General features: G+C 46.5%; 1 protein-coding gene across 6 annotated transcripts in view; it reads right to left on the bottom strand.

Moving 5' to 3' along the window:
- FAM193A (family with sequence similarity 193 member A) overlaps positions 1 to 27,798 on the bottom strand; it is a 173,445-nt gene that overhangs the window by 67,908 nt on the left and 77,739 nt on the right. For 4 of the 6 annotated variants that reach the window (XM_067734896.1, XM_067734897.1, XM_067734892.1 and 1 more), the window contains exons 3-5: positions 7,121 to 7,266; positions 6,615 to 6,782; positions 3,145 to 3,379 (exon numbers count right to left, since the gene is read on the bottom strand). In XM_067734896.1, coding sequence (XP_067590997.1) covers positions 3,145 to 3,379; positions 6,615 to 6,782; positions 7,121 to 7,266 — 549 coding nt within the window. The remainder of the gene's footprint in view (positions 1 to 3,144; positions 3,380 to 6,614; positions 6,783 to 7,120; positions 7,267 to 27,798) is intronic. The other 2 variants (XM_067734893.1, XM_067734895.1) reach the window with 1 other exon arrangement.

Here is a 27,798-nt window from a genome sequence, read left to right as displayed (position 1 = left end):
ACAGCTGGAGACCCAAGATTCTTCTGGCCTTGCAGATGGAAATTCAGATTTCATAATTCTTACAGCCTGGGAAGGCATTTCCTAGGTGAACTGAGGCCTAACTTTGGTCCCAGCTTTATTTCAGCGTGTACAACATTAGAAAACCTGTGGCTGGTTTGACGCCCAGGACACGAGCACATTTCCCAGGAAAGGCATGTGTTTGAAGACACCTCTCTACGCCCTGACACGGTCTGTGGCCCTGCGGCGGCAGGAGGGCCGGAGGGGCTGTCTCCAGAGAGGCTAAGGGAGTGAGCACAGCGTGAGCCGGCAAGTGTGCACGGCGAGGGGGCTTGCCGCTTCAGGGACAACTGACCCCACTTGTGGCCAAGCCCAAAATCCGAGCTCTCAAGCAAACATCAGAACTTTGGAAAACTTACATCTGCCACTGTGGCCTTGAAGCTTCTCCACATTTAAAGATCTTCCTGAGGAGGGTCACAGGGATGGTGACAAAGGCCATTTTTTATATTGAATATCGTGTTGCCTAACAGGACACTGAATATCTTCAGCAAGATCTGTGTAGCTCACTCGGTGAACCAGTGTTTTCAAAATGACCGACGTCTGATGCTAGAAAACGACCTGAAGCGTGAGCCACACCAGTGGACTGTGACGGAACAGAGCTGGCTCAGCTCAGTGACCCGGTTTCAGGTTCTACACTGCAGCTAACCATTAAGAAGCACTGGGACTCCGGTGTATTCTCTCAAAGAAGAATTTCCACAACAAACTGAAAAGTCTATTAGACTATTCTTCCAAATACATATCTGTGGGAGGCCCAATTTTCTTCAAAAACTTCAACCAAAACAACCTATGAAGATACACGGAGCACAGAAGCAGATGTAAGAACACATATGTCCTCCGTTAAGCCACACTAAAGAGATGTGCAAACATGTAAACGGTGCCCCTCTTCTTACCAAACGTTTTGTTTTGGAAAACAGTTTTTTTATTTAGAGATATGCTGTCTATGTTATGCAATGAGCTGTTATTTTAAAAGTGATTTAATGAATATCTTTAAATTTCTCCATTTTAATTTCACCACAGTAAATATTGATAGATAATATCTGCACAAACAAATGCTATTTGGGGCTCTCCGTTTTTAAACGGAAAGGCGTCCAAGTCCAAAAATGCTGAGACTCTGAGACACGGACTTGGAAGTTAAGCTCACCTCGGCTCTGTCAACTCCTACCCTGCTCAGATCACGGGGTAGACCCGGAAAGACGCTGTTATAAATCTGTGAACTGTTCTCAATCCGGTTTGAACACCCCAAACACAAAAAGAGATTTTTGAGGTAACTGGGACATTTTTCTGAGCGCACAGAAATCACCATCAATTTTCTCAGGTGTGACAACGGTACAGTGGTTACATGGGATGAAGTGAGCTCGCAGAGGGGATCTGCGTGTTGCCCGACTCACTGACTTCTAGGTTTGGGGGTTTTCACATCACATCAACAGCCCCCCACCCCTGCCAAGGTCACCCTAGGCACAGGCCCTTGCTGTCCCTCCTGTGGGCAGGGTCTCTCCTGCCCCCTCACAGAAGCTGTGATCATCTGTGGTCCCAGCATTATGTGCTGGACCTAGGCTGTACCTCCTTTCTCCCAGGACGAGAAGAAATCTTTGGAGGGAATGCTGGCTTCTGAGCACATGACTTTCTCAGGATTCCACCAGCTTTCGATTTGTTTTTCCCTCCAAGGCTTCTTGCCTTTCATGCCAACTCAGCAATGCGTTTTAAAAGGTTCTACCTTGATTTAGCCTGTGTTATCCAGAGTTCAGCTGTCTCCCCTGGAGGAAGGAAGGGTCCAGGTTACTGGTGTGGTGTCTCACTGGAAACCAAAGTGAGTATCTCCACGTGCAAAGCCAAGTGAAATAGATCACTGACCAAACAGCTGTATTCTGAGCTTAGAGCTTATGCTCAATAAGCACGGTTCAAATTATTTTCCAGTAGCTGAGTAAGATGGCGTGCACTCTAACCGGCCGAGGAGGGTGAGGCTGAGCTGGCCCTGGCTGGCTGGGGGGCAGCAGCAGCTCTCCGCACCGCTCTGTGCACCAGGCTCAGGCCAGTGATGGCACAGGGGAAGCGGCAGGGGAGCTGGACTTCTGGAGGACGGGGAGACATTCAGTGAGCCAGGGGCGGGTGCTGCTTGGGACGCCCGGGGGTCAGCCCCTCAGGCTCGGTGCTGAAGAGGGTAACCGCCCGCCCATGCATTCACCCGCTCATTTTCTCACGGTGGGTGCTTCCCTCGAGGTTTTCGGGACTCACCTGCGGGAACGGCAATGCTCTACTGAAGTGATGCCGCTTGAGGAGCTCTGTGAACCCCCCGAAACTACCTGCAAAATGGTTAATTTTTCTATCGAGGTCTATCAACTTTAGAGTCACATAAAGACCTTATGCTTAAAACCTTCGGAACCACTGGTTACTGCATTTGTTTCAAAATGCAGTTTTACCACTAAGAAAGCACCCAAAACCAGCCCAATGAACTCTCACTTAACAGTAAAATTTGAGTGATGATGAGAAACTCCACAGACTATTAGTAAGTCGAGAAAGCAAAGACGGCTTGTCCCTCTGTCCAGCCGGCAGGTGTGCCTGAGGCTGTCGAGGACCAGGCCCAGGAACTGAGTTTCTACCAGAGGCCTCCTTCCACCCCGCTGTGGTCATCTCCCTTCTGAGGCAGTCAGAGACCGCCCACAGGGGGTCAGCGTCTCACGTGGTTCTATGACCCTATCCTCAGTCCAGCGCTGGGCTGGTGAGTAGATCAGTAATGGTGAGCCGGGGGGCCGGACACAGGTGCCCTGCCGTCCCCCATGCTCTGCACTCCACCTGAGAACACAGCCCCCATCTGCAGAATTCACAGCACAGCCACTCCTCTGTCTCCTTCCTACTGTCACCCACTCCGGCCCTCACCTCACACGGTCCCCACACCGTGCCCCCAGGACCCAAGGTCCCCGAGCAGTATTTCCGCTTTCATCCAGCAGCCAAGTCCAGAGGGGAGAGAAAGAGGAGAGGAATCAGGCCCCCAGCCCTGCCTGCACATCTCGGAGGAGGGGAGGGGCGTGACGGGCCTCCAGACCCCCCGCTCCTGCCCCCCGTCCCGGGCAGGGGACATAGCCGACTCACCAGGGTGCCGAGGAAGGTGCTGATGGTGCGCGCCGCCTGGCACAGGGCACCGTACTCCTCGAGGAGCAGGGAGATGAACTGGTGCGCTTGCGGGGGGCCCTGCAAGGCGGACGGCGACTTCACCCTGGACGCGGCCGACAGCTGCCGCAGGAGCCGGACCTTCATCTCTAGCACGTACTCTCTGGCCTGCTGCTCCAGCCGCTGGTACAGCTGGTAGGGGTCCCGCTCGCAGAGCCTGCACAGGAGAGAGAGTCACCACTCGCCCGCAGGGGGACCCTGGGAGCCTGGGGGTGCCCACCTAACAACGACCGCCATCTTCTCACAGTCAGCCTGCTTGACAGAGGGGGAGCCCCCAGAGTCACTGGCCAAACAGCAGTGACCGGCGTCCACTGAGAGCTCGCTGTCAACCCCCAAGGTGACGCCGGGTCAGACGCGAAGCCACATGGCTGGGCGAGTCCCCGGACTCAGGCAGCCAGCAGGTAGCAGAGTGGGCACAGCGGAGCCGCGCGGGGGCCAGAGAACTGCCAAGCCCGGGAGACCCCAGCACTCATCTCTGACCGCTTATATGCGGACAGCGGAAAAGCCACGGCCCCCAGAGGTGACACCTGGCTGCAGCACGGGAGCGGGCTGCTCTTCCTTCTTCCTAGGAATTCAGTATCTGATCCAAATGGGCTGCTTCTACTATTTTCATAATCAGAAGAAACTTTACAGACAGTGTATCTCCTTTTAAATCATCCCACCAAAAGGTACTAAAGGCGGTAAGAGAAAATGTGTAAGCTGAAGGTCAGAGACAACAAGTCAATACACGCCCCATCAGGCCACACAGCAACGACCATCTTCACGAATTTCTTCCCTAACTTGGAGAGCATCAGCTTTTACAAACTTGTTCTATAGTAACTGGCATGACTATGTTTCAAGTGACCACTCGTTTCAGCTGTGCACTTCTGAGGAGCCTCCAGATGGAAACCTACATCCGATGAAGCGACAACTACAGCACCCGCCTGGAGCCCGTCACCAGGAGGAGCCGCTGGGACAACCACAGCACCCGCCTGGAGCCCGTCACCAGGAGGAGCCGCTGGGACAACCACAGCACCCGCCTGGAGCCCGTCACCAGAAGGAGCCGCTGGGACAACCACAGCACCCGCCTGGAGCCCATCACCAGGAGGAGCCGCTGGGACAACCACAGCACCCGCCTGGAGCCCGTCACCAGGAGGAGCCGCTGTGACTTCCGCACCCACGCTGTACAATACATTAAGCTGTAGCTCCTGGATTTGGGTAGTGGATCCTTTCACCTCTGGGCACCACGCTGGGTCAAAAGAGAAGACTGTAAGTTGTCACCTATTCCACTTTTAAGTGACCACACTACCTAGGTTGTAAAAGACAAGAGCCGAGTGAAAATGGAACTCGTGTAGCCTTACAAAAAACATGGCCAGAGAAACAGTAAGAACCGATGGGACTCCCACTGTGGTGAGTCTACTTCACACAGATATATTGACTTTCTAGCTTAGCATGACAATCATAATTTTAATTACCAGTATAGCAACTGTTCTCTGAAACAGAAGGTATTTCATCTCTTAAAGGAAAGTCACAGAAGACTCAAAATGACACAGGGACAATCGAACTTACAAGGAGACTGGATGCCTCCTTCTTGGTTCTCTTCGCCTGCTGGAATTAGACATGCGTTGCATTTTATTTCTTTGTCCATTTCTGTATCTTATAAATTTAATGACTTGACCACATGGTACTTTTGCAAGTAGACTTGTAAAAAGCGCTATGGCCAAGGGGCAGGAAGATGAAGATGCTGTGGAAGCTCACCCAGCTGTGCGTTCAACAAGCACTGGGCCCAGGCGGCTGTGTCAAAGCCACAGCAGGAAGACGCCAGGAGAACAAACTCTCAGGCCGCTGGATGCTCGGAGCACACACACATACAGAGCGTAATTCCAGGTAGTGGCGGCAGTAACACGATAAAAAAGAAGGGAAGGGTTGATAAAGAATGATGCGGGAGGCCCCTCGGAGTTTAGGTCAAGTGGTCTCTTTGAGATGGTGACTCTGAAGTTTAAAGTGAAGGATGGAAGGGAGGAAAAAGAACCCTGAGCAAGGAAGAACATTCCAGACCGAGCGAAGAGAAGAAACCAGCAGGTCTGTGGAGGACGGCACGAGAGCCAGTGTGGCTGAACGCAGTGATGATGTGCGAAAATGGGGGGCGGTGGGAGGGGGAGGCAGAGCGGCAGGATGCCAAGGGCCACGGAAAGGGGCAAAGGAGAATCGCCGCCAGCTGTCAGGTCCTAGACACGGCCTTTACAGACGGCCCTTCCCGGTGTGTGCTGGCGTTCAGACAAGAGAAGGGTCCTTAGACATGGAGACGAGGAAAAGCGTAGGACGTGGAAAACATGTGGAAAACACGCGACATATACATACCCGGACCTCAAATGGCGGCGTGGAATGTTTCCATTCTTAACGGTGTGTTTCGTAACTAGAATACTGCTGTTTCCCAAACCTCTCTGCCGTTAACGTCCCATCTGAACAATCGTTTACTGAGCATTTCCTTCCAACCGTCTCTGATTTTACTCTGGCCTCTTCCGAAGCATTCACAAGCTGTGAAGCTCCGAGTGTGACATGCAGGTTATATGTGCGTTCCTAATATTCACTAGGTAACCTAACTTCTAAAAAAGGCACACACCACCCAGAGCCATTTCACGTAGTCAAACCCTAGACACACCGGCCGAATCACTAACTAGTTAATACAGCCCATAGCCAGCCACCACCCCCATCTCCAGGAGGAACTCTACAGTACAGCGAACAAGAGGTTACAGAACCCCAAAGGGGCTGCATTCAAAACATGAAAAAAGGACCAAAATGAGAATCAGTTCATGGAACGTCTCGCTCAAATTTACTGCTTTTATTGGGAACATCTCCAAACAGAGGAAACAAATGGTACAAACTCTAAGGAAGAATAAAAATTACACCCACTTCAAACTCTGTGCTGTCACTGAGCACAAGGTCCCTGCCTGCGCGAGCGCCCTGCCGGGAGCCCCGCCCAGTGAGGAGCACCTGTGTGAACGGGCCTGTGACAAATGGCTCTCCATCCGCCACCGGACCTCACGGGGCCTGGGTTTCCTCATCTCCTAAGCGGCATAACTGCCTCTCCTCCGCGGGGCAATAGAGCAGGAGTGCCTGAGAAAGTGCTCAGCGCCATCGCGGGCACAGCAAGTGCCCAGAAGGAGTCTTACTGTCAGCCTCAACACTAAGGAAGGAGACAAGTACGTTCGCTTTCATTACACAGGTAATAAGCCTTCCATCAGAATGAGAATCTGAGAGTTCACCCAGCCCGTCTGCTGCAGGCCTGCCACGTGCCCGGGGCCGAGCTCGCGGGACAAGCTCTCCCAACCCCGAGAGGGGAGTCCCCCCGAGCAGAGGGGAAGCCCGGCTGGGCGGCTGGTGGGGGAGGGCCGCGCCTGGGCAACACGCACCTGTCCACGAGCTCCTTCACCCCCTCCTTGTCGGGCACCAGAGACTGGTCCTGGTCGTCCGCCAGCGGGGTGCCCGCCTGCCGGTAGATGCAGCGGACTGTGTAGCGCACTTCCGACCAGTAGTTCTGCAGCTGCTGAGGTTCCCGCTCCGCCTCTGCCGAAATCTCCCTGAGGACAAACGCCCACAGGACCGGCGCCATCAGCCCCGGCACAGCCCCCAGGGCCCTTGGCTGTCAAGGCTCCCGTGGGCCCTGGTCCGCCTCGGCCGAGCCGGGACCCGAGACCAGTCAGGACCCGCGCGTCTGGCTCCTCTTCCCAGGCCTCTGGCAGCGGCAGTGACGGCCTCCCCAGCCTCCAAGTCGGAGGCATCCATCGACCTGAGACCCTAACTGTTTCGGGGAGGCTCCCGCCCTCTGTGAGAACGTGCCTCCTCCCACCAGTCGTCAAGGGCAGCAATGAAGGAGGACCCCACCCCCCGCAGGCGGAGGGCCCCCCCATACCCGTACCTGCGCTCGCTGCAGGCCTCGCAGGCGCACGCGGTGTCCGAGGGGGCGGCTGTGGGTAACGGCTGAGCGCCCAGGGTGAGCCTCCCGCCACCGGCCTCGGGCTGCGAGCTGCCGAGCGGGGAGTGAAGAAGGAAGTCTTGACCCTGCTTTAGAGAAAAGAGAACAGACTCATTATGAGTAATGCTCACGGCCCAAATTCGTTACTAAGTATTCAGGACAATGCCTTTTAGAAAAAATGGAAAACCTACACATCAAAAAGAAAATATTTCAACCGACACTACATAGGAAACTTTCTCTCTGACACCCAAGAATTTTGTCTGGAACCGATTATTTTTCTACCTTCTGATAGTCACATCATAACCCCACGAGGACGGTCCACGAATCTCCTTCACACATTAAAAAAGAGCGATTCTACTCCCAGTGCCCTAACTGGTACCTGCAACCACCATCCCGGGGGACGCCGCTCGGCAGAAACCTGAGCCTCTGCCCCACAACGTCCAGGAGGAGGTGGGCTCAGACCCTGACACCCCGCGGCCGCCATGGAGATCACGACCCCTTACCTCCCCCTGCCTAAGAACATGGTCCCATGACCCGCACAGCCGCCACCTGGTCCCTCGGGGACGTGGGCTCCAGGTTTAGGGCTGAGGACCCACACACAGTGCAGGAAGGTGCTTGCACGTCCCCCCAGGGCTCGTGAGCAGGGCAGCCAGCTCCGGCCAGCGCCCCAGTGGCCTGAAGAGAAGGGCCAAGTCACAGGAAAGGCTCCTGAAGGGAGGACAGCATCGCTCCTCCTCCCGTCACCGTCAGGTCAAGTGCAAAGGCTCTGAGACAAGCCCGGCTCAGCCCTCAGCCGGGTGCCAACGCCCCCGCCTGCGGCCCCACCCCATCCACTGCTGGATGAAGCGCAAGAAAGTCCTCCAGTGGAGGGGCTGGGAGCAGGGGAGCCACTCCCAAGCCACGGGTAGGGCTTGCGCCATCATTAAAGAACACCCCCAGCCCGAAAACGTTCCTGCTGGGTGAGCGGACCCCGGAGTTACACCGGGGGCAGAGCGGGGACGGGGGTGTCACACAGTCCCCAGCAGGCAGTCAGTGCAAGGGCTCGACTGAGGCCTAGGAAAACCTCGACAGGGCCTCCTATGGGCAAGAGCCACCTGCCATGGACGACCTGTGAGGACCGCAGGGCCTGGGCACCAGAGGGGACCACAGGGAGACCAGCAAAGAACGGAAGAGTGGGGGGCGGGGGTGGCAAGGGGAAGGCCGCAGGACAGGCACCGCTGCCCTCCAGCCCCGCAACATGCCCTTGGGTGACGCCGACGTCACTCATGGAAGCTGGGGGAGAAGCTCTGAACCAGATGAGACACTTGCGTTTTCTGCAGATGGGACATGCATTCCTGACAATGAGACAATGCGGATTCTAACTGTGCCTGGAGAGGCCACGGGTCTGACGGACAAGTCAGCGAGGGGCAGGAACGGGCGGTCAGACGAGACGGGTCTGAGGCGGTGGTGGAGGAAGCAGGCTGCTCCCCGAGAGCAGCGAGGCCGCGCGCCCTACCTCCACCCCCCACGCACCCACACTCCACCCCACCCACGTGTCCAGCCCAGCCGAGGCCACTGTCACCCACCCCAGGCCTGGATACCACAGTGCTACAGCCGCCTTGCACACCGAGGGTCCGTTCTCCAAGCAGCAGCCAGAGTGGTGTTTAACGCACGAATGAGACCACACAGATCCCTGCAAAGACCCGCCCACACCATCTGAACAGACTCTCATGTCTTCCCGCTGTCTTCAAGGTTGGCCAGGACCAACGTCTGCTTTTATTTCACTGCACTTGCTCCCTTCACCCAGAGGGCTAATCTACTAAGCCTTTGAATGGCTTCCGACAAAAGACGAATTCTCTCCATCAATCACACCTCAGCTAAAAGATACCTACTCAGGGGGGCTGGCTGAACCAGTTCTCAATTCTTGCGTCTCAGCTCCAAACCCACCACCTTCTGCCCTGCAAACATTGCTCCTCTGCTGTGGTCGGCACCTGGCCTCTTCGGCAGAGGCCTCCCTCCTGGTCCCCGGATGCACTGGCCCACTCCTACCACTCGGAGGCCGAGGGACCAGGTGCAGCCCCTGCTCCGGCGAGCCCGCCGGCCGCTGCTCCAGCCTCCCAGCAGCCCCTCTGCTCCAAGCGTGTCCTCGAGCCCTCCCCTGACCCCGAGTGGCTGCTCCCTGGATGCACCACGACTGTATCCTTAGAGCTCCCTTCTCGGGTCTGGGCATGGGTCTCCCGTCACTAGCTCACCACCCTCCACATTCAAGTGACCCTGTTCACATCCGTGGTGCGCTGCCGCCTCCTGACCTTGGTCACCCTGGCTAATCTCTGACATCACAAACTGCTATCTGAATTCCTGGGGTTTTCCTGTTTTAGACCTGTCTTCACCACAAGAAGATCAGCTCCATGAGAGCAGGACCCGTTCTGACCCGCCTGCCACTGCACACGAGCACCAGCGACGCTGCCTGGTACCCTGGGAAGACTCGGAACAGCGGCCAAGAACCTGAAAAACCTTTCCTACTGACATGGGAGGAAGCTTCAGACCTTTCAAAACGGGGCGCGTGGCTACCATATGGTAAATCCTTAAACGTGTCACCTCACGGTGCACATCTTACATTTAACTTCAGTTACTGTGTTATGCCCAAGTCCAACACAGTTTAAAAGAATACAACAAAATCCAACACTTCAACAATGTGAAATATACAACGTCCAGCATCCAATAACAAAGCCAAGAGGCAGGAAAATACAACACATAACCAGGAGGGGAACCAATCCATAGAAACAGACCCCAAATAACAGAGACGATGCGACCAACAGGCAAGGACCTGGAACTGGAGACTATGAATAAACTCCATATGCTCATGAAAGTAGAGGAAAACAAACATGGTGAGCTGAGAGACCAAAGATGCAAAAATACGCAAATGGAACTTCTGGAGATGAAAAATAAAAAATATCTTGAAAGAAAAAAATACATGAGATAGACAAGAGCAGATTACACCCAGCGGAATATCAATAAACCTGAAGACAAGTAATACAAATAAATATCCAAAATGAAGCACAGCGAGAAACAGGATTGAGAAAAACAAACAAAGCATTTGTAAGACAAAATCAAGATGTCTAACACACAGGTAATTGTGTCCCAGGAAAAAAGGGGCTGAATCATTGACGATTTCCCAAATCTGATGAAACTGTAAACTGCCGTATCTTAAAAGCTCCTGCAATCCCAGCACAGTAAACCAAAGCTAACAACCGAGTCACACAGAGCAAAACTGTTAAACACCAGTGAGAAGCACACAGCTGAGAAGCAGGCAGAGGAAATCACCCCTTCGGTCTACAGGAGCAAAGAGAAGAACAACGACGCCACTGCGCATCAGAAACAGGGTGGGCAGCAAAGACCTGACCTACAGCCTAGAATTCTGAACAAAAGTAACAGTTAAAAATGAGGGCAAAATAAAAGCTCTCAGTCAGACAAACAGAGGCTTCCCTGCAGGACAAGAAATGTTAAAGGCAGTTCCAGTTAAATGGCCCCAAGTGGAGATGTGGGGCTACACATGATGAAGATGTGGGCCAAAGACCCCTCTCATTTGTAAACTCTTTTAAAAAGATAACTAACCTGGGGGGGTGGGGTGGGTGGGGAGAGGGATAAATTAGGAGTTTGGGATTAGTGGATACAAACTACTATATATAAAATAGATAAAAAACAAGGTCCTACTGCATAGCACAGGGAACTATATTCAATATCCTGCAATAAACCATAATGGAAAAGAATATGAAAAAAGAATATGTATGTATAACTGACTCACCTTTGCTGTACACGAGAAACTAACACAACACTGTAAATCAACTCTACCTCAAAAATAAGAGAGAGACTAAGCAAACTATGATATCAGAATGATGGAATACTCTGCAGCCATTAAAATATGTATAGAGTCTATACAGAGATATGAAAAAAGCAAGTTAACTATTGAAAGCAAAAATAATAAAAATCTATGGTAAAGTTTACAAGAGATATGCAAAAAATATATGACTACACTAACACAAAAAACGGTGGTGCTCTGAGTACAATATTGAAAGGTTCTTACACTACATATTAAGTACATAATATTCTTTGAAAGTAGAGGCTGAAAAGTTGAAGATATATACTGTAAACTCTAGAACCATTAAAAATTATGAAACAAGGTGATATAGGTAATTAGCCAAGAGGAGGTAAACAGGGTCATAAAAATATTCGGGGACTTTCCTGGTGGTCCAGGGGTAAAGAATGCACCTTAAAATGCAGGGGACGTGGGTTCGACCCCTGGTCAGGGAACTAAGATCTCACATGCCACGGGGCAACTAAGCCCACGTGCCATAACTACTGAGGCCACGCACCTCCACTAGAGAACCCATGTGCCGCAACTACAGAGCCCACATGCCCTAGAGCCTGCACGCCACAACTAGAGAAGAGAAAACCTGCACACTACAACTAGAGAGAAGCCCATGTGCCTCAACGAAGATCCTGCATGCTGCAACTAAGACCCGATGCAGCTAAAAATAAATAAATAACAAATCTTAAAAAGAAAAAAAGAAAGAAAAATATTCAATTAATCCAAAAGAAAAGATGGAAAAGAAGAACAGCAAACAACAGATGGGAAAAATAGGGGGGGAAAAAAAAGCAAGATGGTATATTTAAATCCAAACTACCAATAATTACATTAAATGGAAATAAATATTCTAATTGTTAGCAGAGATGGTCAGACTGGATTAGAAAGCAAGAGCCACTATGTTTTCTACAGGAGATTACAAAGACACAAATAGGTTGAAAATAAAGGTTAGGAGACAAATTCCATGCAAGCACTAACCAAAAAAAGCTGGGTGGTATTAGCATCAGCAAAAGTTGGCTTCAGAACAAGGAATATTGGCACCAGTGAAGGGGATGATGAATATGATGATGATAAAATAATAATGACAACAAGACTGATTCAACAAGAAGCAATAACAATGCTAAACGGGTAAGCACTCTAATAACAGAGCTCAAAATACGTGAGGCAGGAATTAAAAGGATAAATGTAAAAGTCCACAATTACGTCTGGAAATTTCAACACTCCTTTCAATTACTAGACCAGACGGAAACATCAGAAAGGGTGTCAACGTGACCACCACCGTCAACCAATCTGATCTAACACTCACAGTACACTCTTCCCAACAACAGCAGAACACAAATTCTTTCAAGTGCACATGGAACATTAACCAAGACTGAACACAAAACAAATGTCAACACGTTAAAAAAAATTCAATCATATTAAGTACGTTCTCTGATTACAATGATAATAGTAATAAAAAGGTCAAAAGGTACAAACTTCCATTTATAAAATAAATTATGTCAAGAGGATCTAATGTACAGCATGGTAACTATGTTAATAATGCTCTACTGCATATCTGAAAGGTGTTAAGAGAGTATATCTTAAAAGTCCTCATCACACACAAAAAAACTGTTTTTGTAACTATGTATGATGATGGACGTTAACTAGACTTACTGCAGTGATCATTTTGCCATCTATACAAATACTGAATCATTATGTTGTACACCTGCAACTAATAGAATGTTGTATGTCAATTATACCTTAATTCTGGGAACTCCCTAGTGATCCAGTGGTTAGGACTCAGCACTTTCACTGCCAGGGCCCAGGTTTGATCCCTGGTCGGGAAACTAAGATCCCGCAAGCTGTGTGGCACAGCCAAATTAAAAAATACATATATATACATATACCTTAATTTAAAAAGACATCTAGAAAACACACCAAATTATAAGCAAGTTTAAAAACACACTTCTAAATAACCCATGGGTCAAAGGATAAATCATGCTAAGAGTAAGTATAAAATATTTTGAACAGAATGAAAAACACAACATATCGAAATTTGTGGGATGCAGCTAAAGGAATGCTTAGATAGAATTGTCGGGAATAAAACACACATCAGAAAAGAAGAAAGGTCTCAAATCAATGATGTAAACTTCTACCTTAAGAAACCAAGAGGGCTGCCCTGGCGGCGCAGCGGTTGAGAGTCCGCCTGCCGATGCAGCGGACACGGGTTCGTGCCCCGGTCCGGGAGGATCCCACATGCCGCGGAGCGGCTGCGCCCGTGAGCCATGGCCGCTGAGCCTGCGCATCCGGAGCCTGTGCTCCGCAACGGGAGAGGCCACAACAGTGAGAGGCCCGCGTACCGCAAAAAAACCCAAAAAACAAACAAACAAACAAACAAACAAAAAAAGAATAATAAATTAAGTATAAAGTAGAAAGAAAGAAAGAATAAACCTAAGAGCAGAAATTAATAAAATAGAAAATGGAAAATCAATTAAAACAAAATGTGGTTCTTTTCCCTTTTATTGAAAAGATCAATGAAAATGATAAACCTCTAGCCAGGCTCTCAGGGAGAAAAAGAGACAAAAACAAAACCCAAACAACTGATATCAGGAATGAAAGGGAGGGCACACAATCACTACAGATCCTGTGATAAATTTAAAAATAACAAGGAAATATTCTGAACAACTTCACACCAATATATTTGACATAAAAAGGGCGAATTTCTTTCTCTCCCCAGTTTTACTGAGATACAACTGACATATATCACTGTATATGTTTAAAATGTACAGCGAAACGACTTGACTTGCATATACTGTGAAATGATTATGCAAATTTCTTTAAAGACAAAAATTAACAAAGCTCACTCATGAAGAAAGACAATCTTTACTAACTAAACTGGACTCACAGTTCAAAACCTTCCCAATAATGCCAATTCTAGGTCAAGAGAGCTTCATGGTGAATTCTACCAAACATTTAAGGCAGAAATAATACCAATTCTACGCAAACTTTTCCAGAAAATTAAAGAAGAGAGAATACTTCCCAGCTTATTCTAAAAGGCAAATATTACCCTGACACCAAAACCACACAAAGATATTGTCAGACAAGAAACTTAGAGACTAATATCCTTCATAAACACAGATGCAACAATCTTTAGAAAAACAGTAGCAAATCCAATACAGCAATCTATAAAAAAGATAATACACCATAACCAAGCGTGGATTATCCCAGGAATGCAAGGTTCATTCAACATTTCAAAAATCACCATGATTAAAAAAAAAAAAAAATCACCATGATTAATTTTGTTAACAAACTAAAAAAGAAAAGCTCTATGATCATCTTAATAGATGTAGGAAGAGAATTTGTCCAAATTAAATATCCATTCATGATAACTCTCAGCAAACTAAAAACAGAAGTAAACTTTTTCAACCTGATCTACAAGATTCTTCTTCTATACTTAATGGTGAAAAACTAAATGCTTTCCCCTTAACACTGGGAACAGGGAAGGATGTCTGCTCACACCACTTCTATTCAACATCATACTGATGGCTCCAGCCAACGGAATAACGAAGAAGAAAAAAAAAGACATACAGATTGGAAATGAAAAAACACATTATTTTTAGATGATGTGATCAACTACGTAGAAAACCCTACAGAGTCTACCAAAAGACCACTAGAATTAATAAATGAATCTTGGGACTTCCCTGGTGGTCCAGTGGTTAAGAATCGGCCTTCCAATGCAGGGGACACAAGTTCAATCCCTGGTTGGAGAACTAAGATCCCACATGCCGCGGGGCAATGAAGCCCAGGCGCCACCAACTACTGAGCCCACGCACCACAACTAGACAGCCCGCATGCCACAAATTACAACTCTGCAACTAAGCCCGTGCGCCATGACTACAGAGCCCACGCGCTCTGGAGCCCGCGTGCCACAACTAGAGAGAAGCCCACGTGCCGCAACAAAAGGTCTCGTGTGCCGCAACTAAGACCCAATGCAGTCAACAAATAAATAAATAAATAAATGATTTTAAAAATAAATGAATCTTCACAGGATATAAGGTCAATATACAAAAAACAGTTACACTTCTATAGACTAGCAATAAATGATTGGACACTGAAATTTTTTTAGAAGTACTATTTAAAATAGCAAGAAAAAGATGAAATGCTTTGGAAATGTTTCAATACACTGTGTGTAAAGCCTACATATTGAAGACTACAAAAGCACTCTAAGAATAAACTTAAAAACTAAATAAATGAAAAGTCATATCATGTTCATGGACTGGGAGACTCAATATTACTTTGATGTCATTTCTCCCCAAATTGGTCTACAGACTCAACACAGTGCCAGTTAAAATCTCAGTGGGTTTTTCTGTAGAAACTGGCAAGATGATTTTAAACTTTATATGGGAATGCAAAGGACCTAGAACAGCCAAACACTTTTTAAGAAGAACAAAGCTTGAGGACCTTTACTACCTAATTTCATAACTTACTATAAAAAGCTTCAGGAATCAGGACAGTATGGTACTGCCAAAAGCATGGGTATACACGTAGAGTGGAAGTCCAGAAGTAGACCCACACATACAGCATCAACTGATTTTTGACAGAGGTGCCAAGGTATTTCAATGAGGAAAAACAAACAGCATTTTCAACAATAGTTCTTGAACAACTGCATGCCCATATACAAGGATGAACCTCAACCCTTACTTCACAAAAGATACAAAACTTCACTCAAAATGGATCAAGAATCAAACGCAGAAGCTCAAACTGTAAGACATCTAGAAAAAAACACAGGGCAAAAAAATCTTTATAAACTTTGGGTAGCAAAGATTTCTTATACAGAACACAAAAAGCCCAAATCATTTAAAAATTGATAAACTGGACTTGACCAAAATTAAAATTTTTTGATGTTCAAAACACAGTGTTATTGGGACTTCCCTGGTAGTCCAGTGGGTAAGATTCCACGCTCACAATGCAAGGGGTCTGGGTTCGATCCCTGGTCAGGGAACTAGAGCCCGCATGCCGCAACTAAAGGATCCCACATGCCGCAACAAAGATCCCACGTGCCACAAGTAAGACCCAGTGCACCCAAAATAAATGAATACATAAATATTAAAAACAACAACAACAACAGTGTTAATGTAATGAAAAGGCAAACCACACTGGGAGAAAATGTCTGAGAAACATACCTGATAAAAGGCTTGTATTCAGAATATATAAAGATTTCTGGCAACTCAATAGTAAGACAAACCACCCAATTAAAAATATGCAAAAGGTCTGAACAGTCACTTCACTAAAGAGACAGAAAATAAGCACATGAAAAGATGCTCAACAAGTCATTAAGAAAATGCAATTTAAAACCATAATGAGATAACACTAGGAGCCATTATCAGACTGGCATAATTAAAGGCTATCAATATCCAACCTTGGTGAGGATGGAGATATAAAGGAGAACTCTCACACGCGGCTGGGAAACAGTATAAGCGTTTTGGAAAACAGCATGAGAGGTCCTTATAATGTTAGTCACACACTTACCCACAACCTAGCAATTCCACTCCTAGGTATTTACCAAAGAGAAATGAACTCTGTCCAAACAAAGACTTGTACTCACATGTTACCAGCAGCTTTATTCATGATAGCCCAAACGAGGAAACACCACTGTCCCTCTATTGGTGAGTGGATAAACTGTGGTTCATCCATACAGCGGAATACTGCTCAGAAATCATTAACTACTGATACATGCAAGAACATGATAAGACTTAAAAGCATTATATTAAGCTAAAAAAGGCAAAGACTACCATTCAGATTATCTTTCTGTGAGGCTGACTCAAGTTCTGCCCTCTTGATCTGACAATTCGTGGTAGCAGTGACACGTTTTATTAGCACAACCACTTTCATGAGGTTCATTACAAAGGAATTTTATATGTTTGCATTATGAACCAAGACTCAACAGAGCAAACATTCGAGATAAGGACGACTGTTAACAAACTCTTAAATGGTTGGTTTCAATTGGAACTACATGCCTTTGATTAGAACTGTGGTCATGGTAACCATTAAGAGAACCTGGCTACTTAGTGTAAAACGCAAGACTTACATTTTAACAATATATAGGTGAACACAGACACAAATGCTAATGTCCACAACCAAAAGCCTTTATACATCAGTCAACCCTGAAAACAGGAAAGTAGAATATTAATTTGCTAAGTAGTCATCCTTGTGGCAGGATGCCTGAGGGCTACACAGGCCCCTTTAAAGAAAAAATAGGGACTTCCCTGGTGGAGCAGCGGTTAATAATCCACCTCCCAATGCAGGGGACAGGGGTTTGATCCCTGGTCCGGGAATATCCCACATGCCATGGAGCAACTAAGCCCGTGCGCCACAACTACTGAGCCTGCGCTCTAGAGTCCACGAGCCACAACTACTGAGCCCACGTGCCTAGAGCCCGTGCTCCACAACAAGAGAAGCCACCCCAATGGGAAGCCCACGCACCGCAACAAAGAGTAGCCCCCGCTCGCCGCAACTAGAGAAAGCCCGCGCACAGCAACAAAGACCCAACGCAGCCATAAACAAACAAATAAATAAAATAATAAATAAATAAAAGAAAAAATAATTCTCCAGAGTACCATCTCCCACTCCCCCACACCAGACTTAGAACTATTTTTGTTACTTAAACAAACACAAATGTAAAATGCAACATAATTTATGTTTTTAAGGCCTTTTTATAACTATAAAAAACCAAGCTGGTCTACAACTTAAATACAAAACCCTCTGAAAATCATTAAAATTCAAATTAACATTATTTTAAAGACACAGATGGGGGAATTCCCTGGCGGTGGTCCAATGGTTAGCACTCAGCACTCTCACTGCTGAGAGCTGGTTCAATCCCTGGTCAGGGAAATTAAGATCCCACAAGCCTCACAGCAGGGCCAATAAAGAAAGAAAAAAAAAAGGATGATTCGTTGAAACCAAATTGCTAAATTCAACACAGCCTGGTTCTGACAACTAAGTGCAGGCAGGCTCTCCTGAGTGGGTCTCTGCACAATGTCTCCACCATCCCACCTCTTTGCCTGTCTGAATTTCTCCTGCACAGAGCGGGTCACACCTTTGATGGGTCTTTGCTTGGCTTCAGCAGAGAATGTGAATATCAAGACAACTGCTGCTGCTGCCTCAGTAACCCTGAAAAGCAGTGCACCCAGGCCCACAGAAGTCAGGGGCAAAGCCTTCCACACGATCTGAGCCTGCCTGCCCCATTATCAGAATACAAGCCATCAGAGAACTCACAGATCAGGAACACACGTCCACAGCCCCAACAAGGTGTGAACTCTACTGTACAGGAAGCATACTGTAAACATTCTTAAGTCCTGAAACATTACCTGTGGATACAAATCAAAGGAAGGCTCGGTCCTTCATTCAAAAATCATTCCCAGGTACCTGCTCTGTGCCAGGCCTGTGTAGACACCCTGAGATGGGTGAGACAGGAACCAGGGCAAAGGAGCTGCAGTAGAAACTCGGCGTGGGGTTAGGGGGTGCCAGCAGGTCGGAAGGGCTGAGGCGCATGCCGGCGGTAAAGGGTAAGCGACTCTGCTCTCAGTTACCCTGGGGCCAGGCCTCTGCTGAGCCTGTTCAGCCGAGCCGCCCTGCCTGGCTCTCTCTCCAACACCGGACGCTGCTGAGGGGGAAGGTCCTTGCCGATGGGCAGTGATGTCTCCACCTTCAACAAGCACCTCAGGCTGTCCAGCAACCCGGATGCCCTGTCAGCTCACTGTTCTCACTGAAACCTCACCCACTCCCTTGCTCCTTCCCAGTCCCCTCAATCCACTCTCGCCCTCAAAAACAAGTTTATAAAAAAATTCTGGCAGCAATTTTCTCAACTTCTACACTCCTCACCCAACCTTACTTGCATCCTCTACAGGCTTGCCTGCAAATCTGTCTCTTCCAGAATCAGGCTCTCCTGTCTTAGTGGGACCTCATGAGGGCACCATCTGTCTACCTTACTGCTCCCCCACCCCAGCCTCAAGCTCTGCCTCCCTGACGCCAAGCCGAGGTGAGAACACAGGCGACCGGGGCTCAAGTGCTGCTGGCGCTCACTCCAGAGGCTGGGGCTGCCTTACGAATGTGTCTGAAGTAGCTGTGACCCAGCAACTCCACTCCACAGATAAACACTCTGTGATGCCTGGGCTCAGGGATGCCCGGAGAGCTGGTAAAACATCCCTTCTGGGGGTGTCTGTGAGGTGTCTCCGGAGAGACCAGCACTGGAATGGGCAGGCTGAATACCGAAGCCAGCCCTCCCCAGTGAAGATGGATATCGTCCACTCCTCCGAGGGTCTGAACGGAGTAAAAAGGCAGAGAGATGTCCACCTTCTGCCCTCGGACACCAGCGCTTCCGGTCCTCCGGCTTTGCAGAATGTGCACAGTGAGACTTCTGGCCTCCATAACCACTTGAGCCAGTCCCTAGGATAAACCTCTTCTTTTCTTTTCCCTATCTATCTAACTATCCATCCATCCGTCCATCCACCCATCCATCTCCTGTTGGTTCTGTTTCTCTGGAAAATCCCGACCAAAACACACCCTAACAAAACTCTTACAAACGAGTACCAAGAGATGGATATATAGATGCCCGACGGCATTTTTTTTTTAAATAACTGCAAAACCCAGAAAACAACTCTGTATCTTCCAACAAAATTTGTTTAAGTAGTATTTTTTAATGGGCATTTTGTTTTCGATACTGGGCTTCAATATTTTCCCCCAGTTTTATGGAAAGATAATTGATGTACATCACTGTAAACTTTAAGGCATACAGCATGATGGTTTGATTTACCTATATTGTGAAATGATTACCACAATGGGTTCAGCTAACACCCATCTTCTCACACAGATAGAGGACAACCTTTTTCCTTGTGATGAGAGCTGTTAGCATTCACTCTCTCAGCAACCTGCCTATGAGTCATACAGCACCGTCGGCTACAGTCACCATGTTGTACATCACATCCCGGGGACATGCTTATCTTGTAACTGGAAGTTTGCACCTGTTGACCACCTTCTTCAATTCCCCATTCTGTCACCCTCTGCCTTTGGTAACCACAAGTCCGATTTCTTTTTCTCCAAGTCTGGCTTTGGGTTTGTTTTTTGTGTTTTTAGATTTCACATGTAAGTGAGATCATACAGTATTTGTCTTCCTCTGTCTGACTTACTTCACTAAGCAGAATGCCTTCAAAGTCCATGTCTATCCATGTTGTCCTAATGGGAAGGCTTCCTCATTTTTTATGGCCAAATAACATCCCATTGTTTTTATATGTGTGTGTGTGTACACACACACACACACACACACACCCCCCATCTTCTTTATCCATTCATCCAACAATGAACACTTAGATTGTTTCCATGACTCGGCTATTGTACATAATGCTGTTATGAACATGGTGCTGCAGGTACCTTTTCAAGTTAGTATTTCACTTCCTTTGTATATATTCCCAGAAGTGGACCTGCTGATGCGTATGATAATTCTATTTTTAACTCTTTGAGGATCCTCCATACTGTTCTCCACCGTGGCTCCACCATTTTACAATCCCACCAACAGTGCACAAGGGTTGCTTTTCTCCACATTCATGCCAGCATTTGTCATCTCCTGTCTTGCTGATGATACGGCCCTTCTAACAGGCCTGGTTCTGATTTGCATTTTCCTAATGACAAGTGATGTTGAGCATCTTTTCATGTACCTGTTGGCCTTTTACATATATTATTTAGAGAAATGTCTATGGGTCCTTTGCCCATTTTTTCCCTGGCTTATTTGGTTTTTTGCTGCTGAGTTGTATAGAGCTCTTGAAATATTTTGGATGTTATCCTCTTATCAGATATATGGTTTGCAAATATTTTTTCCCATTCTGCAGATTTTCTTTTTTTCTTTCTTTCTTTTTTTTTTGCAATACGCGGGCCTTTCACTGCTGTGGCCTCTCCCGTTGCGGAGCACAGGCTCCGGACGCGCAGGCTCAGCGGCCGTGGCTCACGGGCCCAGCCGCTCCGCGGCATGTGGGATCTTCCCGGACAGGGGCACGAACCTGCGTCCCCCTTATCGGCAGGCGGACTCTCAACCACTGCGCCACCAGGGAAGCCCTGTAGATTTTCTTTTTCACTTTGTTGATGGTTTCTTTTGCTGTCAGAAGCTTTTTAATTTGATGTAGTCCCAGTTGTTTATTTTTTATTTTGTTGCTTGTGCTTTAGGTGTCAAATCCAAAAAGTCACTACTAAGACCCATGTCAAGGAGCTTTATTCCTATATTAAGTCTGTAATCCATTTTGAGTTAATGTTTTTGAGTGGTCTAAGATATGGGTCAAGTTTCATTCTTTCACACGCGAATATCCAATTATCTCAGAACAATTTATTGAAAAGATTGTCTTTTCTCCACTATTCAACAAAATTATTGATGAATAAATTACAGTATAGCAACATAGTGGATTATATGTGAATTGTATTATGTGAAAAATGAATGAATTATATTAGGGAAAATGCACAAACTGCAGCTACCCAGACAGCATGAGGAATCATAAACAGAGAAGACAGCATAAGCACACACTTTCATAGAGGTCAAAAACAAACAAAAATAAATAATTTATTATTTAGAGATACACATATAGGCAGTGTAACTTTTTTTTAAAGGGTTTAATAAAGTAAGGGAATGAGCAATACAAAAGGACAGCATTTACCTTGGAAGGGGAGAAACAAAGATGGAGAAGGGAAGAGCACCCAGGCACACAGGTGTTAGGGAGGGCCTGATTTTTAATGCTGACTGGTGTTCATTTTATCATCCCTCACAACATGTATACTGTAGACATAATTCATATATATATCAAATATCACATAGTAAAAAAATAAAATTTAAATGGGAGGAAAAACCTCTCCCCACTACGAGCTCTTTTCTTCATTATTTCAACATTTCCAAGTCCCTCCTCCAGCTGTGTCTGTCCTCTCCTCCCCTCACAGTCAAGCATCTGAAAGATCAGCCCCTTAACTGGACTTGCTCAGCTTCCTCTCCACTGAGTTATTGTTCACACAGTTCAGCCGGGCTTGTGCTCCAACTGAACACAGACCTATCTAAGGTCAGATACCACTTCTCTGCTGCCACACCAACACTCTGTGTCCTCTCGCAGATAACTTTTCTCAGTGTCTGTCAGGACTGCTGGCAGAGTGTCCTCCAGGGACCTCCCAGGCTCTCCTCGTCCTGCTGATGTACCAAAGCTACAAGGCTCTGTCTCCCCTGCCCACTCCCCACGGGCCACTTCTCAGGGCTGTTTATGCAGCTGAGGACCCTGAGACAAAAGGCAGGCTTGCTTACTGCTTACAATAAAAGGGCCAGATCCCCACCCGCACCACCACCCCCAGCCCGTGCTCCTGAACTGGGACACAAACCCCCTGTACCCCCTGCACCGATGTGGGCCTTGGGGAGGGGAGGGGGTGAGGAGAACGGGATGTTTCTGCTGTGCCGAGTAACAAAGTCCTTCGTCTCTGACTCAGGATTCTCAAGTCTTCTGCCAGCACCCATGCAACAGGAACAAGCCAGCTTATTACCTTCAGGTAGGGTTAAAAAAAACTAACCCCAGACCCAACAACGACGACCTTGTGCTTGTCACACTCCCTTGCTTTTCGTTCTACTTCTCCGCCGTCTGCTGCTCAGTCATCCCTACCTCCACTGTCAGGTGTTCTCTAGAACTCCTCCTCAGGACTCCACTGCTCCCTCCACCCACTGACTTGGGTATCGTGCCAGGGACCAAGGTTGAGAAGAGGAGTAAAAGCCATCTGTTTGCTTGTTTTTTAAACTGAAGTATATAGTTTTGATTTACAATGTTATGTTAGTTTCAGGTGTACAGCAAAGTGATTCAGTTACACACACACACACACACACACACATATTCCTTTTCAGATTCTTTTCCATTATAGCTTATTACAAGATATTGAATGTAGTTCCCTGTGCTATACAGTAGTTCCCAAAAGCCGCCTGTTTTAACGACTGTTGCATGAATGACCAGCAAAGGACATCTGAGACAAACAGCCTGTAACCTAAAACTGCAGATCTTGAAAAAAATTTGGGATTCCACTGACAGAAGTAAAGTCAAAAGGCCTGTTTAACGTATATTCAGATGGGGGGTGTCTAGCAACGTCCCATTAACAACTTAAAAAGAGAAGTCAATTACACCTATACCAATAAAGTTAGAGGAAGAAAAATTAAAAGATATCATTTAAATAGTATAAATAAGGGACTTCCCTGGTGGCGCAGTGGTTAAGAATCCGCCTGCTAATGCAGGAGACATGGGTTCGAGCGCTGGTCCAGGAAGATCCCACATGTCGCGTAGCAACAAAGCCCATGAGCCACAGCTACTGAGCCTGCGCTCTAGAGCCCGTGGGCCACAACTACTGAGCCTGTGTGCCACAACTACTGAAGCCCGCGTGCCTAGAGCCCATGCTCTGCAACAAGAGAAGCCACTGCAATGAGAAGCCTGCGCACCGCAACGAAGAGTTGCCCCCACTCACCGCAGCTAGAGAAAGCCCACACACAGCAATGAAGACCCAACGCAACCAAAAATAAATATAAGCTAATAAATAAATTTTAAATAATAAATAAATAGTATAAATAAAAGTATGTATAGGTAAATGATTTTTTTAAAAAGGTGCAATGGGGGACCTCCCTGGTGGTCCAGTAGGTAGGACTCCGTGCTCCCAATGCAGGGGGCCTGGCTTTGATCCCTGGTCAGGGAACTAGATCCCACATGCCGCAAAGAAGATCCTGCAGGTGGCAACTAAGACCTGGTATAGCCAAATAAACAAATAAATAAAAGGTGCAATGGCATAATACAGAAAAATATGAAACACTTATAAATGGAGAAAGACCCCATACTTACGGGATTAGAAAACTCAGTATTCATAAGAAGTTAATTCTTCTCCTACTGACTTACAGTCAGTGCAATCCTGGTCAAATCTTAACAGGGTTTTTTTTTTGGGGGGGGGGAATTGAGAAGACAATTATCATTTATACAGAAATGTAAGGAACCAAGAATAACCAAGACATTTTTGATGAGTACAAGGTAAGAGGGCTTTCTCTCTGAATACATTTGTTACAGAGCTACAGTAATTACCACAATATACACAGCAAAGTAGACTTAGTAGCCACTGTGTTCTTCACCACCACGTGCTTAGTGAAAAAAAGGCCAGTGCCACTTAAGAGTGTCCTAGATGCTGCAAAATCATGAACTGTATTAAATCTCAACCTTTAAGCACATGGCTTTTGAATATTCAATGTGATGAAACGGGAAGTCTGCATAAAGCATTTCGGCAATATTCCAGAGAAAAGCACTGTGCGCTGTGAGCTGAATGAGCCACTCCGTCCATGAAACATCAATTTTACTTGAAAGAATGCCTGACAGACCAATCTATGTTTATTCAGACTTGGATACTGTCAGACATCTTCTCAAAAATGAATGAAATAAGCCTGTCCCTTCAAGGAGAACAGCTGATGCTACTTGAGGCCAATCATAAACTCTGAGCTTTCAAGCGAAAATTGGAAGTTTGGAAAACTTGTATCCATCACTGTGGACTTGCACACTTACCCACATTTAGAGGCCTTTCTGATGAGGTCGGTGGTGGCAGTGACAAATGTGACTAGTAACACAACAACCTGAATAATGTAAGGTGTCACTATCTCAAAGACCTCCCTTACTCAGTAAACAGCTATTTTACAAATGACCAATGTGTGGTGCAGAATCACGTGTGGGTAAGAGGTTCATTGAGAGTGCAAGACAGACAATGGATTTCAGTTTAACAGTGTAGGAAAAATCCTCTGATATCATTTCAGATTCTGCATTACAGCTAACCATTAGGAAACTATTACCTGTCATGGTTTGGTGTGGTATCAAAGAATATCCAGTTATCTGAAGAAGCCATTAAAATATTTTCTTCATATAACTTCAGTCAAAACAACCTATCACCCAGAATGAACACAGAAGCAGGTATGAGAATTCAGCTGTCTTCTATTACCCAAACATTAAGAAGATTTGCAAAACAGTGCTATTCTACTTACTATTTTTGTTTTGGAAAATAGTTTTCATTAAAAAATATGCTATTAATCTTAACCCCATGACTCTGCAATTCCTTTCCTACATGTATATACAACAGAATGTGTGAACGTGTGCTCCAAGAGCATCATTCATGATAGGAAAATTTGGAAAACAACCAAAATGTAGTATAAGTTCACAAAGGTGAAGAGTATATAGTAATGAAAATGAAAAAACTACAACATTTATGAATCTCAAACATAATGCTGAACAAAATAAATCAGACACAAAATAATGCATACTGCATGATACCTGTATAAAGTTCAGAACACCAGAAGAACAGAACAACACTGCTTAGGGACGGAGGTGTGGGTGCTGTAACTAAGAAAGAGGAGCTGGAAAGACTGCAAACTCTGCAGAGAGGTGGGGGGGGGCGGGAGAGACACAGAGGGGATCTAGGTGAAGGGCAGTGCTTGACTTGTGACCTGCACCGTAGCAGAAATAAACCCAAACAGATCAGCAATCACAGGAAGTGACAAAGATTAATTTCACCATTAAGAAGTAGCTTCTCGGGGCTTCCCAGGTGGCGCAGTGGTTGAGAGTCCGCCTGCCGATGCAGGGGACACGGGTTCGTGCCCCGGTTCGGGAAGATCCCACATGCCACGGAGCGGCTGGGCCCGTGAGCCACGGCCGCTGAGCCTGCGCGTCCGGAGCCTGTGCTCCGCGACAGGAGAGGCCACCACAGTGAGAGGCCCGCGTACTGCAAAAAAAAAAAAAAAAAAAAAAAGTAGCTTCGTGCCGCACACTAGAGACTAAAGATACCACACATAGCAACGAAGATCCAGCACAGCCAAATAAATAAATAAATAATTTAAATTAAAAAAAAAAAGAATCAGAAGAAGAAGTAGCTTCTCAAATGCAAATCAAAACCACAATGAGGTATCACGTCACACCTGTCAGAATGGCTATTCTCAAAAAGGCCACAAATAACAACCACTGGTGAGGTTGTGGAGAAAAGGGCAGTCTTGTGCACTGCTGGTGCGAATGCAAACTGGTGCAGTCTCTGTGGGAAACAACGTGGAGGTTCCTCAAAAAACAAAAAATAGAACTACATACAATCTGGGTAGACAGCTGAAGAAAATGAAAACACTAATTTGAAAAGACACATGCACCCCAATGTTCACTGCAGCACTGTTTACAACAGCCAAGACAAGGAAGCAGCCTAAGTGTCCATCGACAGATACTGGATAAAGAGCGTGCGGTACATAGATATACACGTATACAATGGAATGCTACCCGGCCATTAAAAAAAAGAAATTTTGCATTTGCAACAACATGGATGGACTTGGAGGGCATTACGCTGAGGGAAATAAGTCAGAGAATGACAAATGCTGCATGTTATCACTTACACGTGGAACTGAAAAATAAAACTACCGAATATAACAGAACAGAGAAACAGATGCGCATATAGAGAACAAACTAGTAGCTGTCAGTGTGGAGAGGGAAGGGGGAGGGGCACGGTAGGGGCAGGGATTTAAAAGATACAAACTACTATGTATAAAATAGATAAGCAACAGGGATATAAGGATATATTGTATAGCACAGGGAATACAGCCAATATTTTATACTAACTATAAATGGAGGATAAACTTTAGGAATTGTGAGTCACTATGTTGTACACCTGAAACTTACTGTGTATCAACTTTACCTCAATAAAAAAATAAATAAGTGGCTTCTCAAAGGAGACCAAATTGAGTATACTTCTATGCTGACTGCACAAGGACACTTACAAGATGCAACACAGAGCAAATGAGAACAAGAGGCTACGAAAAGGAGAGGAAGGGAGGGAGGGAGAGAGCTCAGCGACCTGCACAAACAGTAAACAAAAAGCCCTGAGGAGGGGCCACCACAACCAAAGGAACAATGTACTGAGATTTAATCAATCAACCTGTATTCATCCAGCACAGCCTTAAAACCTAGAGAGCAAAAATGGAAACATTTACAAGAAAAAGGGACAAATACACACGCACAGTGGGAGGTGTTAACTGACCTTACTCAGAAATCAGCAGATTAAGCACAACAAAATTAGTTAAGAACACAAAAGGATCTAAGAACACAATTAACAAGGGGTTGATCTAATGGGAGTACACAGAGTCCTCTATCTAAACGCTGAGAAAACATTTTCAAGCACACATGGAACTTTTATAAAAACCTAACCACATATTAGTGTAACTGACTGATAAGGGGTCACTGTAATACATGCCATGATCTCCAACTGTAACAGCATTAAATTAAAAGTCAATATGATTAAAGGTGATCCGAGAGATATATGTTTGGATATTTACAGATACTTCAAAACAATTTATGGTTAAAAACAGAAATAATCAAAATTGGATAACACTTAAAATTGAGCCAATACAACTAGCAATTCAAAATCTAGAGCAGTAATTAGAGGTTTCCAGCACACATCAGGGCAGAGTAAGAAAAACTGATGAGAAGAACTGCAGGTAGAGAGACAGAAGAGTGGCCACAGAGAAAGAAGAGACGAGACCTGTGGTGGCCTCAGCAGGGCTGTGTGGTGAAGGTCACCTGGCAATCAGTGAGTGGCACTGGGCTGTCTCCCATCCGCCCCCCAGCAGGCGGGCTGAGCAAGGCCAGGTTCCCGCCAGGTCTCTGGGGTGAGATAAGTACAAGAATGCAGCTCCCAAGGCAGCTGGTACCAAGCTCAGGCTCCCCAGACACTTGTCAGCAGCCCTGAGAAGAGG

This window comes from Pseudorca crassidens, chromosome 4, assembly GCF_039906515.1.
Source record: "Pseudorca crassidens isolate mPseCra1 chromosome 4, mPseCra1.hap1, whole genome shotgun sequence".
In the NCBI taxonomy this organism is placed as follows: domain Eukaryota; kingdom Metazoa; phylum Chordata; class Mammalia; order Artiodactyla; family Delphinidae; genus Pseudorca; species Pseudorca crassidens.
Note: the sequence above shows the minus strand (reverse complement) of the source record. Positions and strands in the feature narration are given on the sequence as shown.